At 59.5% G+C, this 15,984-nt stretch overlaps 3 protein-coding genes across 6 annotated transcripts in view; all 3 read left to right on the top strand.

Annotated features, from left to right (window-relative positions):
- The first annotated feature begins 532 nt into the window (after positions 1-532).
- On the top strand, positions 533-9,181 carry MAFG (MAF bZIP transcription factor G). 3 transcript variants are annotated; one of them, XM_021680908.2, is made up of 3 exons: positions 533-604; positions 4,189-4,251; positions 4,354-9,181. In XM_021680908.2, the coding sequence occupies exons 2-3, from the start codon at positions 4,216-4,218 to the stop codon at positions 4,804-4,806; spliced, it is 489 nt and encodes a 162-aa protein (XP_021536583.1). In that variant the 5' UTR covers positions 533-604; positions 4,189-4,215; the 3' UTR covers positions 4,807-9,181. The 3 variants fall into 3 exon arrangements, with proteins under 3 accessions (XP_021536583.1, XP_021536582.1, XP_021536584.1); XM_021680907.2 differs by lacking the exon at positions 533-604 and adding an exon at positions 1,078-1,205; XM_021680909.2 differs by lacking the exon at positions 533-604 and adding an exon at positions 3,514-3,621.
- A 104-nt stretch (positions 9,182-9,285) lies between these two features.
- SIRT7 (sirtuin 7) lies at positions 9,286-15,459 on the top strand. Of its 2 annotated transcripts, XM_021680764.1 has the most exons (10): positions 9,286-9,408; positions 9,479-9,616; positions 9,740-9,844; positions 11,868-11,938; positions 12,037-12,109; positions 12,756-12,854; positions 12,929-13,165; positions 13,307-13,387; positions 13,555-13,661; positions 14,810-15,459. In XM_021680764.1, the coding sequence occupies exons 1-10, from the start codon at positions 9,316-9,318 to the stop codon at positions 15,006-15,008; spliced, it is 1,203 nt and encodes a 400-aa protein (XP_021536439.1). In that variant the 5' UTR covers positions 9,286-9,315; the 3' UTR covers positions 15,009-15,459. The 2 variants fall into 2 exon arrangements, with proteins under 2 accessions (XP_021536439.1, XP_021536440.1); XM_021680765.1 differs by lacking the exon at positions 9,479-9,616.
- A 422-nt stretch (positions 15,460-15,881) lies between these two features.
- Positions 15,882-15,984, top strand: part of ALYREF (Aly/REF export factor) — an 18,152-nt gene continuing 18,049 nt past the window's right edge. Inside the window, exon 1 of the mRNA XM_044921407.1 lies at positions 15,882-15,927. Coding sequence (XP_044777342.1) covers positions 15,882-15,927 — 46 coding nt within the window. The remainder of the gene's footprint in view (positions 15,928-15,984) is intronic.

Below are 15,984 nucleotides of genomic sequence, written 5' to 3'. Positions count from 1 at the left end.
GAGCGCCCGCCCGCCCGCGCGTCCCGGCCTCGGCCCGCCCGGGCCCGCAGTGGGGGGGGTGAGTGCGGGGCGGGCCGGGCGGGCGGCTGGCGGGGGGGCCCTGGGCCCGGGGTGGGGGCGGGCGGGGCCGCGGCTCCTCCTGGCGGGCCGGGGGCGGCGCGGGCCGCGCGTCCTGGCTTTGGGTTTCCCCTGCGCCCTCCTGGCGGCCCGTGCCTCGGTTTCCCCGCGGGTCAGGAGCAGCTCCTGGCCCTTGCGCCGGGGATGCTGGGGGTGGGTCGCGGGGGACGGAGGAGGGCGGGGCGTACGCGGGGCTCGCTCGGCGGAGCCCCGGGCATCCTGGTGGGAGGGGCGGCCGTGGTGGCGGGAGGAAAGGGTGGGGTCGAGCGGGGCGCCTAGGGCTCCGCGGAAGAGCCTCGGGGCCCCGGCTCTAGCTGCTGATTCATCAGGTGTCCGTGTCCGCCTCCCCGGGCGCAGGGGTCCTCGGCGGGCCTGGGGGGGAGGGGGCGGCACGTGGCGGGGCCCGGAAGACCCTGCTCGCGCCGGCTTCGCTCCGACACACGCGTGCCAGAGCCCAGAGGGAGACTTGCTGAGTCATCAGCATGAGGTCACTCGATGCTCATTCTGATGTCTGGGGCGGGGGGATTTGAGCTTGGGGCCTGGGGTCTGAAAGGACGGAAGATAAGAGTGGGAGGGAAACTGGGGAAGGGGCCAGGCCCAGGGACTGGGGCACCGGTTCAAGTTTGGGCTGGTATGTGAGTTGAAGGCAGGGTGGGTGAGGAGAATGTGGAGGGGCCTTGGTGCAGGTTATCTTTCCGGGCAGAATGTGAAGCCCCTGGCCTGCCCATCCCCTCCCAGGCATGCTCTTCTTGGGCAGCCGGTCCCTGACCAGCGTCTGGGACAGTTCCCCAAACTGGGAAATAGTTCTCTGAGTGAGAGGAGGGGAGGAGCTTAGGGGGGCCGTGCTTGCCAGGCTGGGAAGCAGGTTTTCCCTGTGACTGGTCTGGTTGGCTAGGCTGGGCAGCCCCTGGGCGGGGAAGAGAGGGATACACCCTGGCCAGAGAGGGAGTCAGTGGGAGAAAAAGGGGTGCCTGTACTCAAGTCCTGGAGGACAGTGGACAGGGCAGGGGAAGCAGGTGCAGCTCTACCAGGAAACTGCCAATGAGCCGAAGCAGCAGGACTTTGACATCTGGGGAGTGAGGTGTCCGGTGAGCAGGCCCTGCCCCTTTCGCCGCCCGGCCTTGGGGTATGGGGCAAAGCTGCAGGTGGCCGTGGCTTTGACGGTGCCTGGCCTTCGGGGCACGGCTGGTGGGCTGGTGTGGAAGGCATGGAGCGGAATGATGCAGTTCCCGATCACCCTAGAATTGTCCCACTTGAGGTTGGGGCTCTGTGCCGTGTGGGTGTTAGCAAGGATTGTGGCCCTGGTGGGTGTCGGGCCTCTCGGGGGTGACAGCCTAAGGGTGGTGTGGCCTGAGCTACCTTTCCTGAATGTGTGGGTGGTGTCTGGACTTCAGGGGTAGGGTGCTTTGTCTCGACCAGAGCTGACCATTCTTGCCTAGGGGTTCATGGCTAGGTCAGGCTGGCCTTGTGGTTCGCCTTCGGGGGTACCCCTTCCCCCTAGCACACACACGCTCTCATAGATACTTAGCCTTGGGCTTATAGATGCCAGATGTTTAACACTTCAGCTGATCTTTTGGCTGGAATTTTATACTTTAGGAAAGTGCAGATTCCTGAAGGGGGTACTTTTTTAAGTCTTCTCATTTATTCTTAGGTGGAAATTAAGTTTTCGACTTTTTTTTGGAATGGCTTTCAGTGGCTGAGGGATTTTGCAGGAGGTGGTTCTGAAGGGCAGGGTGGGAGGAAGGTCAGGCTAGGCTGGGGGCCACACTGTTTGGGAGATTTGGCCGCTAGAGTTTGCAGGCCAGGAGAAGGAGTGGGGGCTGACTGTCTTGCCTCTTGCCCAGTGTCCACATCCTAGAGTCTGGGCCCAGGTACAGGGATGGAGCTGTCTGAACCTGTTTTCCCTTCCCAGCTGGCTGTCAGCCTGAGGGGGTGGCCCAGGGTACCTTGGTGATTTCAGGCCCATGGGACTGTCCGTGCCTTCTCTACCAGTGTGGCTCAGCCTCTGGGGAAGGTGAGCAGGTAAGGATGACTGGGCCCCAGCTCTGGACCAGTCTTTGGGCCTTCGAGAAGAGGAAGCTTTTCCTTAATCCAGCCTCCTGGATACCCTCTTCTGGCTTCTAGAGGTGCCCTGAGCTCTCTCGCACAGTCCATCGCCAGAGGCTATCACTGTCACATCTGTGTGTGTTCCCAGGTGCGCAGAGGCTGGCTCAGGAGGCTGAAGCCCTGGCTCTGCTGAGCCCTGCCCCTCCCCCCGCACGCACACGTACGCCACACCTGTGATTAGGAGGCGAGAGGCTGCACTTGTGCTGAGTTCAGGCCTTCTGCAGAGGGTGAAATCTGTCGAGGAGGCACTTTTCAGCTCCCAGCCGCCACGCTCGGCACTTTTGTGTGTGATCTCTTCAGGAAGTCACCGTTGTGCTCAGCATTCAGGCGTGGAGGAGGGAGGATGGCTGGTGGGCAAAGCTGGTGCCAGGACTTTTCCTTTGGGCTGACAATGGAAGGACCCAGGGGAGTGTCCCTGCACCCCGACTCAGACTCGAGGCTGGGGGAGGCCCTCCAGCTTGGCCATGGAATCCTGGCCCCCAGGGTGCATTTGGGGCCCTGAGGATCTTCTGACCTCCAGCGACTATCTTCTCCATCCTCTGCTCCGGAACAGCCGTGGGACTCCAGCCTCAGGGCCTGCCTGAGAGCCTTGGGTGACCTGGCTGGCTGTGGTGAGGCACCTCCCGGGGCGAGGCGAGGTGACGTGGCGGCTCTACCCTGGGGCCACCTTGCACCTCCACCTCCCTAACCCGTGCTTTATCTCCCCAGTGAGGGTCAGAAGGCCCCCCAGCCCAGAATTGCCTGCAGTGCTTATGACCTCCTGCAGCAGGGAGGCGTGGTCCAACTTCCCCCCCAGCCATTTACCTTTCTGCGCCTAACCTGGAAAGTAAGGGGCTGAAAGGGAGTGTCCTTGCCCAAGGGTTTGATGGGGGCTGGCTGAGTCAGAATTGCAGGATTAGGTGCGTAGAAACTCCTTGGCAGGGCTTGAGGAAGCAGACAGTGAGGGCCGGTGTGGGAAGGGCAACTGAATGGCCACCCAGGGGGCCCTTTGGTCCACCCCTCCCCAAGTCCTTTTGTTGTTGTTCCCTGTGCTATGGGCAGTGACCCCTGGCTGGGGGGGGGGGGGGCAGGAGGGGGCTGAGCAGGCCCCCTGGGTGGCCAACCCGGCACTCTTAGGAAATAGCGTGGATGGGGTGGGGCAGGGGCACAAAATGCCGCAATCCAAAGCCACAGGAAGGTTGCTCCATCAGCTGCGGAGGTGGGCTGAGCCCGGCCTCTGCTGGGATGCCTGCCACCTGGCGGGGGGGCCCCCACCAATGCTGAAAACAGTTGAGCTCTTCAAAGTGAAAAGTCTGTGGGGGAATCAGGGCTCTCCTTCATCCTCCTCTTGGCCTGAGTCCCCACTGGCCCCTAAGCCTTCGTGGGGACAGGGCCACTAAGGGGAGGTGGCTGTAGGAGGTAGGGCCCTGGAGTATGCAGGTGCAGGGTCACTGGCCCCAGCCCTCACCTGCTGTTGGCCAGGCTGGCCTTTCTGGCCCTAGCAGTGCTCTGCTTAGGCTGTGGGTCCCCTGGGGCTGTGTTGGCTGGCAGCCTTGGGGAGTGCCAGGCCAGGCTGGTGAGGGAGCGGGAGCGGGAGCGGGAGCGATGTGCTGAGTCAGCGTGACTCGCCAGGAACAGCCATGCTCTGGGGCGCACACTGGGGTTATTTTTAAAGCTCCCAGCTTCCTTCTAGGCTGGCCCTTCCTGCATCCCTCTCATCCCTTCCCAAGGCCCTTTTCTGGTCTCTGCCTTTCTAACAGCCCTTCTGTTCCCCTTCCCCCATCAGACCCACTGGGTTCCCTAGGGACAAGGCGGACAGGGAGCAGCCTACCCGAAGGGTGGCAGGTGGTCCTCGGGGCCAGGTATTGGGAATGGTGAGGTGAGAGGCGAGGCTGGGGGCTGGGCCCCTTCCCCAGGCTCTGTGTGGCCTGGAGAGGGAGAGGGGAGTAGTCTCCAGGGTCCTGACCTCCCCTCCCTGTCTCGCAGAGTGCCTGCTTGCTGTGCCCCCGGGTTATGACGACCCCCAATAAAGGAAACAAGGCCTTGAAGGTGAGCGGCCGGAGTGGGCGGTGCCTTGAGGGGGGCGGGGGGCGGGCCACAAGGTGGGCGGTCCCCCCGGAGCCTTGACCTCCTGCACTGTCCTCCCCGCAGGTGAAGCGGGAGCCGGGCGAGAATGGCACCAGCCTGACTGATGAGGAGCTGGTGACCATGTCGGTGCGGGAGCTGAACCAGCACCTGCGGGGCTTGTCCAAGGAGGAGATCATCCAGCTGAAGCAGCGGCGGCGCACGCTCAAGAACCGCGGCTACGCGGCCAGCTGCCGCGTCAAGCGGGTGACGCAGAAGGAGGAGCTGGAGAAGCAGAAGGCGGAGCTGCAGCAGGAGGTGGAGAAGCTCGCCTCGGAGAACGCGAGCATGAAGCTGGAGCTCGACGCGCTGCGCTCCAAGTACGAGGCCCTGCAGAACTTCGCCAGGACCGTGGCCCGCAGCCCCGTGGCGCCGGCCCGGGGCCCCCTCGCTGCTGGCTTGGGGCCCCTCGTCCCTGGCAAGGTGGCCGCCACCAGCGTCATCACGATAGTAAAGTCCAAGACGGACGCCCGGTCGTAGGGACGCGCGCTTGCCCGGGCGGGTCTGCAAGGGGCCATTAGGCGCATGGCGAGTTTGGCAGCCCTATCCCCTTCTTTCTCCTCTCCTCTTCTTCCTCTCCTGCCTCCTCCCTTCCCTGCAAAGCACAACCTGCACCCCAGGGGCGCCGGGCTGAGCCCCTTTGATCTCGTCGTTGTCATCGTGTGTTTTGTACGTTGGGATTGGTCAGTTCGGCGGTGACGTGCGGTTGCCCCAGTCCCCTTTGTACCAAGGCCATGCAGGCTTGGCGTCCAGAGTTGGCCCTGTGGGAACAGAGAAAGATCGAATGAGCGCATGGGGCTCGTGTGTTGGAGCAGGGAGGGCTCCAGGGCAGGAGGGGCTGCTGTCCACTCTGGGTGGCCCCCAGGCCCTGACAGCTGCTGGCTGGCAGGGGCTGTGATTCAGTGCAGCCAACAGGCATAGATGGGCTCTGCTCCAACGAGTAGGGTGTCCTCGAGGGCCCTGGGTGGGCGGGCCACCAGTCTGGGCGCTACAGGCCCTGGGAGGGATGGGGCGTTCCGTGGCTTTGGGCCAGGGGCCACGGCGCTCGAGCCTGACGCATTGCACTGAACAAGACTAAATCACTGGTTGTGAGCATACGTGAAGGGTGTGTCCAGTGTCCTGCGATGGGTCCCGTGTCACTGTTTACATGACCTATTTGTGTGGTTACATAGCCCTTTATTTAAAAGAGAGGAGTTCCTTTTACGAAGTTATTAAATTATATGTTTAAAAGCTAAAGAAAAAAGAGCTGCAGAGTATTTATAAAACTGTCTTTTTAAAAAAAAAAAAAAAAAACAAGAACATTTGACCGTATATATGGACGAGGAAGGAAAGTATAATAGAAACTTTGCTAGTTTAACAAAAGAAAAAAGCAAACAAAAAAAAAATCCCTTTCTTGTAAACTTATGGACAAGTCTTTGTGGCTGTTGGAGTTTAGTTTTTATATACACAGAATTATCAGACGTTATTTATAAAACTTAGTTTAAAAAAAGACAAAAAAAAAAAAAAAAAGCCAAGCCGTGAGCGACCACAAGGCGCGTCCTGGCGTCCTCTTTGCTATCTCTTTTGCAATTGTACCGAAAGTGACTTACTCCTTCGCCCTTCCTGCTTCCGTCTCTTGCCGGTGCCGTGGTGTCGTCCGTGCCTGGTGAGGTCTTGTGCAGCGTCACGTGCTGGTGCTTCTGGTGACCTTTGACCTGTGGGTGTCACTTCTTGTGTCTGTTAATCCCGTGTTTGTTTTTTGGATTTGGTTGTGTTTTTGCTTCTGCTGGCTTGCTGGGTCTGGACTGGGGTGCTGGGCAGCGCCTGCTCCAGCAGCGCTTGGGGGTCTGCCCGCCAGCCCAGCCCCTTCTGCCTCGGTGCCTGACCCAGGACCCCAGAGGATCAGATCCGGGGCTCTGCCGCTCTCACCTCTGCACAGCCTTGGCTTCGCATGTCTGTGTAAGGCTTGGGCTGATTCAGGGGCAGGGCAGGTGAAACGAGGGGCCATCCCAGAGCACCCCCCCCCACTGCTTCCACACCCACGGCCTCTGGCCATGGCTGGCAGATTTGCAGGGACCACAGAGTCACTGGGTGCCCCCAGGTGTCTTCCTTTTGGCCTCTAGTCAACACGTGTGGGCTCTGGTCGCTGACTCCAGCTTTGTTCCTATAGGCTTCACGTGGGCCTCATCAGGGGAACCCCAAGGCCCACGTGGGAGTTTCCAGGTCTGCTGCCCACTTACCCCAGCAGTGCTTCCATGCCGTGAAGGAATGTTCCCAGGCAAAGCCAGGTGGTTTTGGGGCTCGTGTGGGGTGGCCCCTTCTCCCTTCCTGAGGGCCGGGGTGGGGGCTCTCCACCGGTGCCAAACAAGGGCTGTGGTCTACAGGCCCAGGTCCTGTCCCTCACCTCGCCCTGAACTTGCACCAGCTCTTGGCTTTGGGCCTCCTTTCGCCTCCCTTTGGGATCTGTGTCTTCCAGGGATGCGCTGCTCAGCTCGTGGAGGTGCTTCTCTCCGGGGCTGAGCCCACCTTCCCAGGGCCCCTTGGCAGAGGCAGCTAGTCTTCCAGACTTGGTTCCAGAAGCTCCTCCTAGGCATGAGACAGGAGCTGCCTGCAGTGCCGGCCCTCAAGAGGCTACTGCCCTGTCTCTGGCCACATGGGCCTCAGCCTCCAGACCTTCTCCTGGAGGTCGCTGGTTGGCTTCTCTGGGGGCCCTGAACCCTGTAAAGCACAGACGTGTGGGCTGGTGAAAAGAAACTCAGTGTGGCCTGGCGGGGTGTAACTTCTTGGGCAGCGGGGTTTTCATCCCCAGGGTGCCCATGGGACAGGAGCGGGGACATGCTCCTGTCATGTGGTTGGGCTTCTCTTGGCCCTAGATGCCCTGTCGTTCCTGGTTGTGCCGGGTCAGCCTGCAGTGGAGATTTTGACCGTTGACTCTCAATACTTAGTGGCTTCCTGCCCCTCCCTGCTGTGTGGCTTTGTCTACCTAGGGTATAAATGAAAGTTGTTGATGTTGGTTGTAGCAGCACTGAGTTGGAATCGCATCGTAAGACTCCCTGAAGAGGGGGAGAAGCCTGTGCCCTCCATATCCATTTACGGCTCCCCACTTTGGTGCTGGCTGGGAGGTAGTCGGCCATCTGCCACCTGGAGACCTGGAGAGCAGAGGAAGGAGGCAGGTTTGGAACGTGAGAGGCGAGTTGGAGGGTGGGCACAGGTAGAAGAGAAATTGCAGGTCTGGTTTAGGTAATAGAAGAAGCTTCTGGACTTAGTGAGGCCATGCTTCCTTTCAAGGTTTTTGGATTTGGAGCAGCTGTTCCTTGGGTCTGGGGGAACATCCCGTTCCCATCAAGCCAGCCCCATGGGGCCACTCTGCACTCTGCCCCTTTCCCCCTTCACCTTGGTTTCTTGACAGTAGAGCCTGTGTCCACACGTGACTGGTTTGGTGTCTTTCTGATTCTTGTTAATTCAGTTTTCCTACTGTGAGGGTGTTGTGTTCTTTTTCTCCTCGACTTTTCTGACACAGCAAATCGAGGGCTTTGGCTGAAGCCAAGTCTCCCAAACTTGCCCGCTAAGTAAACCGTGATGTGCACCTTCCCATCTAGCCCTTGCCCCCACTCCTCCCTTATCCCAACACGGACACTCAGATTCAGAGGAGAACCCTGTGGGAACAGGTCAGCTTCTGCCCTGAGTATGCCCCCAGGGAGACCTCCCCGAGGCCCTGGCTGCTGCCATGCTGGGTAGCACTGCTGTTTGTACCGGTGAGAAGACACGGCTGTTCAGCTGTGTGGGTGCTGGTTTCTGCCGGATGCCGGGTCTCCCTGGGAGGCTCTTGGGCTCTTGGTCCATGCTTCTGGTCTGTGTGCGCAACTCTGACCGTCAGCAGCAGCCCCTGTGGTCGGCGCCTGAGCCCACGGCTCTGATCGGCTGCAGCCTGCTTTGGGACAGGTGGTCAAGCCCCCTCCTGCCCCTGTTGCCTCCCTCTCTGAGGTGGCCAGTTGGCTAAAGCTCCCGTCCACAGCTGGGAAGCCCAAGCCACAGCCTGCAGCACCATTTCCGCTCTGGGATCTTGTAAGTTACTTTTTTAGGCTGTGGTTTGGTGAAAGGAACCAACACAGTAACGATTTTTTTCCCCCCAGAAGCCACTGAATAATTCTTTTTGGCGCGTTATTGCCTTCCTGTTGGCTGTCTAGTTTTGGAGCAGGTGGGGAGAAGTGGAAGACACAGAGGCAGGGGTATGGCCTGTCCCGCTTCAGGCCTGTGTGTTTTGAGTGTGTGCTGTACCTTTGGGCCGGTCGTGCACGTTTCCACCCCACACTGGAGCAGCACCTTGGTGCGTGGGTGTCTGGCGAGCCCGAGCTGGAGTGTAGGAGAGTGTGCCCCAGATGAACTGCGAGGGGACAGCCCCTCCAGCAACCTTGTGTCCCAGCCCCTCCCTTCTCCCCATCCCCTCAATTTGCTACTCCCTGAAGCCTTTAACCAAACGGGAGTGGGTACAGAAAGCCTTCTCCTGGCATCTTAGGGCAACAGGACAAGGGCTGTCCCGTGTGTCCAGCTCTGGTGCTCTCCTGGCGCTGAGAGGCTGGGTCCAAGCAGAGTTGATCAGACCCTGCCTGTCCTGCCTAGGGCTGAAACCAGGGGGAGGTGGGGGTTCCCTGGGACCTGCCAGGGCTGGCAGGGGTTGATGAAGATCCAGGTGAGGAGGGCCTTCCCTGGGGCGGGCCTCGGCCTCAGTGCCCACCCTGCCCTGTGCAGTATTTATTGCTAAATTATTGTCCAGGGGGGCGGCACTGGGCCGGACCCCGGGTATTTATTGCTGTACATAGTGTATGTTTGTGATATATAAGGTTTTCTTTATTTTGTATATGATCAATAAACACCTTTTAAAGAGACTGTCAGGTGCTTCCTTTGCGCGCCGCGCGGGCGGGGCCGGAAGGGCGGGGCGGGTCTCGCGCGCATGCGCTACGGCGCGGCCTGCCGGGAGGCGGAAGCGGAAGCGCGGATCTCCCGGGAGCGATGGCAGCCGGGGGTCCCAGCCGCTCGGAGCGCAAGGCGGCGGAGCGGGTCCGGAGGCTGCGGGAGGAGCAGCAGCGGGAGCGCCTCCGCCAGGTACGCCGCCGCCCGCCCCGCGCCGCGCCCCCGGCCCGCGCGGCCCTCACCGCCCGCCCCGCGCCCGCAGGTGTCGCGCATCCTGAGGAAGGCGGCGGCCGAGCGCAGCGCCGAGGAGGGCCGGCTCCTGGCCGAGAGCGAGGACCTGGTGACGGAGCTGCAGGGCCGGAGCAGGCGGCGCGAGGGCCTGAAGCGGCGGCAGGAGGAGGCGAGTCCCGCGGCGCGCCCGGGGCTCGGTCGGTGCGGGGCTCGGTCAGCGGACGGTCGGGGCCGGGCCTCTCGCCGTGCGGGGGCGGGGGCGGGGCTTAGGACCGGCCTCGCGTCTCGGCAGGTGTGCGACGACCCGGAGGAGCTGCGGAGGAAAGTGCGGGAGCTGGCCGGCGCCGTCCGGAACGCCAAGTACCTGGTGGTCTACACCGGCGCAGGGATCAGCACGGTAGGGCGGCCGCGCCCCCGGCTCGGCTCCCGGGCAGACCGCGGGCGCAAGGGGCGGGTGTGGGGCGCCCCCTTCTGGGTGACTCACCCCAGGACCGAGCGGAGTCTTCTGAGTGTCAGTACTGATTCACAAAAAACTCACTTTACAAACAGCCCTGATGTTCTTTTTTTCAAGTTATTTATTTTTAAAAAGTAATTTCTACAGCCCATGTGGGGCTGGAACTCACGACCCTGAGATCTAGAGTCTCACGCTCTTCCGGCTGACCTGGCCAGGCGCCCCGCTGATCTAATCTTCTCTTCTCTTTTTTTTTTTTCTTTTCTCTTCTCTTTTCAAGACTTATTTATTTGAGAGACACAGAGTGCGTGCACGGAGCACACTGTCAAGCAGACTGCCCGCTGAGTGCGGAGCCCCACGCCAGGCGGGGCTCGATCCCACCACCCTGAGATCAGGACCTCAGCTGAAACCGAGAGTCTGAGGCTTAACTGACCAGGCCACCCAGGCGCCCTACCCCCCCCCCCAAAATATTCTTTCTTGGAGAAACTCGAAATGACTCCGCTTGAAACTTCAGTGGGGAGATAAACCTATTTAAATGTTTGCAGTTTTTGTGATACATATTTAGAAACAAGAAAGGAAGAGGGATAAAACAGGACATAGTACTTCAGTGTTTGTGGGCACCTCCTCATTTGAAGTCAGAACGGTTCATCACTATCCCAAGATTATGTGGGCAGAGCTAAGCCCAGAACTGTCTCCTGATTGCCCATGCATCATGTTTTCTAAACGTTGAAAGAAAATAAGTAGAAAGCAAGGGTTTGGGCACGTTTTATTGAGAGGCCATCTTGGGCCATGGAATATGGTTAGCTTTGAGAGTGTCCTTTGTCTGCTTAATGGGTGCGTGTTGAGTGCGACTCACGTGTAGGCCAGCAGAGGTGAACCTTGAGGATTGCTGTCCTCAAGAAGCCCGTCGGTGATGAGAATATGGCGTATCAGCAGATAGCTAAGGTAAAGCTGGCTGTGCTAGGTTGCTAGAGTGGAGATGCAGACACACACACACATCCCCTCAGAGCTGGGAAAGCCATCCAGTTGCTTTTTGTGCGAGGCAGCATTGAGGCCAGGCCTTGAAAGCTGAGTAAGGTTTTACAGGCAAGGGTGAGAGTAAGACCCTCCAAACAGGGATGAGCTCAGAGGCCCAGCAGTGAGACCGGGTAAGGGGCACTGACTACCCTGACTTGTAGACCTCGGAGCCCTGGTAGCGGGGTCTCCTTTTTGCAGTCACATGTGTGTTCCTGTCATCTGTGGGAGTGCTGCTCTGTAGTTTGCTCTGAGCATTACGTTCTCATTTCTGACATTTCTCTTCAGTGTGATTCAGAACCACGCTGTTCAGGGTGGGCATTTTTCTGAGCTTAAGCTACAGGGAGGAGACAGGGCTCCCCAGAAGGCAGGTCACTCACAGCCTGGGGAACACAAGACTCCTTGATCCTGGCACACCTTCTGTCTTCTCTCGGGGTGACTTTATTTCACTGGGTTGAGAACTAGAGAAATTCAGTGGTATTTATCTTTGTGAAGGTAGGGCAGGAAACACTATCAGGATGTAAGAATCGGGATGGATGAGTGCTCCTACCTAGGGTTTCACCACGTGCTAAACTTTCCCTGAGCGCTGGCTAGGCCCTGGGGACCCACAGATGAGCCTGACCAGTCCTCTCCCTCGGTTTAGAGGATGGGTGTGGCTGCAGAGCCCAGGTTGTACTCTGTGCTGGAGAGGTTCCCAGAGGCGTTAGGACTCCTTGGAACCTGGAGGGATGAGCTAGACCAGGTGGGAGCAGGGGTCTGAGCAGAGGGAAGGAGCCACTCTGTGGGTTCAGGCAGGTTGCACTAGGAAGTGCTGAGCCTCTGGAATGAATAGAGGCTTGTGCACGGACAGGCCTGGAACACATTAAGAGAAACATTTGCTTTTCACTCTTGCGAATTTTGCCAGTTCCTACAGTGATGCATTGTCACTGGGTTTATTTTCTTTCTGAACGTGCAGGCAGCCTCTATTCCAGATTACCGGGGCCCTAATGGAGTGTGGACACTGCTTCAGAAAGGGAGAAGCGTTAGGTAAGCAGCCCAGGGCAGCCTTCCCACTCAGTCGAGCACAGGCAGCATGGGCCTGCCCTCACAGCTCCCCACACCTGTGCTTCCCTTCCACCTGGCAGTGCTGCTGACCTGAGTGAGGCTGAGCCAACCCTCACCCACATGAGCATCGCCCGCCTACACGAGCAGAAGCTGGTAAGAACCTGGTGTGGCTAGCAAGTACACTTGCTGGGTGCCTGGGGCAGAACCTGGAGGACTACCTTTGTGCCCAAGTGGCAACAGCTTCGTGTCTCTGTCAGCCATTGGACGTGGGATGAGCGCTTACCAAGTGTTTTAGACTCCTGGCTTGAGTGTCTCTCAGGAATCACGTATAGGGTCTGCCTCAGGCCCAGAGCTGCTGGTGGCTCTTTCCCCCTGTGTTTCTATCACATTGTCCAGACAGATCTCAAACCACCTAGATAAAGGGGAAGCTCATGGGAAACCTTTGGGGACCCTCTGCTGAGCACTTTCAGCCAAGTGGGGAAGGATACATCCTCCGGGTCCTTCGGTGACTTGAAACCTAATGAGCCAAGAGAGCGTCAGTCTGGGCCCTTCCCAGCTGAGAGCAAACACCTGCCCTCCTAGCTCGCCAAGCGCTTCAGAGCTGTTGCGGGCACCCTGGGACCCTTCCCACCCAGGGCCCTCCCAAGTTGTGCTGGGGCCTCCTTCTCTCTTTTGCCTTTGAGGCTTCATGCAGGGTTGGAGTCGCCCCCGGCCTGGGCTCTGGGCAGGGTTCAGGATGGTGTCCCTGCTGAACACACCGCGCAGCCCCCTTGCTGCCTTGCCTTTGTCTCCCCTCCAGGTGCGGCATGTGGTGTCTCAGAACTGCGACGGGCTCCACGTGCGGAGTGGTCTGCCTCGCACGGCCATCTCCGAGCTCCATGGGAACATGTACATTGAAGTGAGCGGTCCCGCTGGGCTTCGGGGGCCTGTGCGGGCCAGCGGCTCCTGCTCACACTGCCCTCTCTTCCTCAGGTCTGTACAGCCTGCACTCCCAACAGGGAGTACGTGAGGGTGTTCGACGTGACCGAGCGCACCGCCCTGCACCGGCACCAGACGGGCCGGGCCTGCCACAAGTGCGGGGCCCAGCTCCGGGACACCATTGTGCACTTTGGGGAGAGGGGGACGCTGGGGCAGCCTCTGAACTGGGAGGCAGCCACTCAGGCTGCCAGCAAAGCCGACACGATCCTGTGTTTAGGTTCCAGCTTAAAGGTACGTGAACAGCACCACGGATGGACTGGGAGGGGAGTGAGCCTGCCAGCCTCTTGCCAGCTCAGTGTTAGACCCTAGCTTCCTGGAGCTTCGTTCCCTATTGCGTGTGGGGTCTTTTTGTCTGTCCGTCCATTCCTACAGGTTCTGAAGAAGTATCCTCGCCTCTGGTGCATGACCAAGCCCCCCAGCCGGCGGCCCAAGCTCTACATTGTGAACTTACAGGTGAGTTGCACACTGAGAGATACCTCCTTAGATCCGGACCTTAGAACAGGAGAACCAGAGAGTTCCTGGGACGTTGGTGTCCTGAACTCATGGGCCACAGAGGTCTGGCTGAGAAAGGGCCATTGGGAGGAAGTGAGGTGTCCTCACTCGCCTTCCCGTGTCCCCAGTGGACCCCAAAGGATGACTGGGCTGCCCTGAAGCTTCACGGGAAGTGTGATGACGTCATGCAGCTCCTCATGGATGAGCTGGGCCTGGAGATTCCCCCCTATAGCAGGTGAGGGGGGCACGGGTGCATCCCCCCCTTTTCCTGCCCCTGTGTGGATGGGCCGTGTCTGTCTTTTCTCGTGAACTGAGCATAGAGAATGCTCTGAATTGTTGCAGATGGTGTCTGAGGTGTGACTGCAGCCTGGTGGCCCCCGCAGGGAGCAGCTGAGGCATCAGCTAGGGTGCCCTGGCTGGTGTGACTCCCTGCGGGGAGAGGGAATGTGCCAGTATGCACCTGGAGAGTCCCCCTTCTACCTCAGACAGCCTGGACGGGAAGGTGCCTTGAAGGGACGTGGTCTCGGCAACTGCAGTCAGACAGAATCTTGGTGCACTTGGTTTGGGGAGCTGGCATACTTTGGGGAAGCTTAAACTGTATCTTAATACAGAATTTGTGATAATTTAGACATGGTATATGTATTGAGTAAAAAGTTTACACTTTCTTTCTCTGTGAATTTTCAGGGTCTTATAGGGGAAATCAGTAACTTCTTTTAATCAAAGGGTTCAAGAATTAAGGATCCCTTCACCTTCTGGGCCTGGCAATTCTTGTATGTTATGTTTGTGGTGTTCTGTAATGTGGGCCTATTGTGTACTGTACTTTTTTTTTTTTTTTTTTACATAGCTCATTTTCTTTATCAGTGCTTATCTGTATCTTAAGTTTATAATATGTGGTTCTACATCTCAGTCAGACACATGATCTCTTCATGGTGTAGTCTATAGGCCACACCTCCCTAGTCAGCTGGCCTTCCCCCCCCCCCCCCCCAAGTCTTGCAGTCTGGGAAGAGGGAAAGGGTCTGGTCCACCTGCCCCTGGCCATACAAGTGAAAGGTGGGGTCCAGCGTTACTAGTGATTCACCCCTCTTGGGGCTACTGCTGCCCCATCCTGGGTGTGCACGTCCTGCTCCATCACCAGCAAGGACACTGAGTTCTGCAGAGGCTGAGCTAGTGTGAGTGCTGACCTTTGAGTTATTTGGGGAGCTTACCCCTCTTGTAGCTGTTCTGTAGCTCAGGAACAGTGGAGCTGCCACTAAGCAAAGCCTGGCCACAGTTAAGACAAGGGGGAGGGAAGCAGGGTGACCTCCTCAGTCAGCTTTCCCGCCCTGGGGCAGGTTGTGACAGAGGCTCCCAGGCATGCCTGACCTAGCTTTTCCTTTTCGGTAGGTGGCAGGACCCAATCTTCTCCCTGGCGACTCCCCTACGTGCAGGTGAAGAAGGGAGCCACACTCGGAAATCGCTGTGCAGAAGCCGGGAGGAGCCCCCGTCTGGAGACCGGGGTGCACCACTTAGCTCAGCCCCTGTCCTAGGTGGCTGGTTTGGCAAGGGCTGCACTAAACGCACAAAAAGGAAGAAAATAACGTAACCTGGTGCTGGACAAGAACAATTGGCACTTTGCAGATGACGGAACTCTGATTCAGGGGCAAGGCCAGGACTGCCCCCGGGTCCTGTGAGCATCCTCCGGGGAGGACTGCTTAGTCCTTGGTCCTAGCGGGAGCCGCCTTGGCACTGCTCTGGCCTCCTCGGGCGTGGGCCTTCGGACACCTGGCCTGTCCAGCCTCTTCTTAAAGAGGTGGCAGCCATGCCTTTGTGCGAGTACAGAACTCGGGTTATTTCACAACTGGCCAGTCAGGAGGAAGCACACGGCTGCCTTTCCTCCTTCACCGGGCTAGTCTCAGGGGCCTCAAGCCTATTTCTACTGCTTCTTACTAAAACACGGTGACTTTATAGCAACCTTTTTCTGAATTGGATTTGCGGCAGAGGGGTGGTTTTGGGCCTGGGCGCTCAGCAGGCCTTTTTATTGTCATTAAACATTTCTGCACTGTCTCGCGCGCGTCCTCGAATGACTGCCCTGCGGGGGCAGAGATGGGCGCGGGCGCCCAGCTTAGGCTCCTTGGGGGAAGCGGGCGGAGCCCCACGTGGTTCTGCCCCACCCCCTCGGTAAGGTGCGCGCAAGCTATTGGCCCAGCGCGCCGGAGGGCGGGGTCTCCGGGGCACGCGGTAGGCTGCCAGGCGGGGCGGGGCGGGGCTCGGCTCTGGCGGCTCACACCATTGGCGGCGCGAAGCCGGTAGGAGGCGGGGCTCCGGGGGAGGGGCGGTGCTCGCCATTGGCCGCGCGCGGCGGGTGAGGCCCGCGTGACGGCGCGTGCGTCGGGCGGGGCGGGGCGTGCTCGGGGCCGGCGGGCGGCGGCCGCTGAGAGTCGCGGAGCCGGTCGGACCGCGCCGCCGCTGCGGGGTCATGATCCGGAACGGGCACGGGGCGGCAGGCGGTGCAGAGCCGCCGGGTCCGGAGGGCAGGCGCGCCCCGCCATTCGGCCCCGAGCACGCCCCGCCCCGCCCGA

This window comes from Neomonachus schauinslandi, chromosome 15 (genome assembly GCF_002201575.2).
Source record: "Neomonachus schauinslandi chromosome 15, ASM220157v2, whole genome shotgun sequence".
In the NCBI taxonomy this organism is placed as follows: Eukaryota; Metazoa; Chordata; class Mammalia; order Carnivora; family Phocidae; genus Neomonachus; species Neomonachus schauinslandi.
This window is presented reverse-complemented; position numbering and strand designations above follow the sequence as displayed.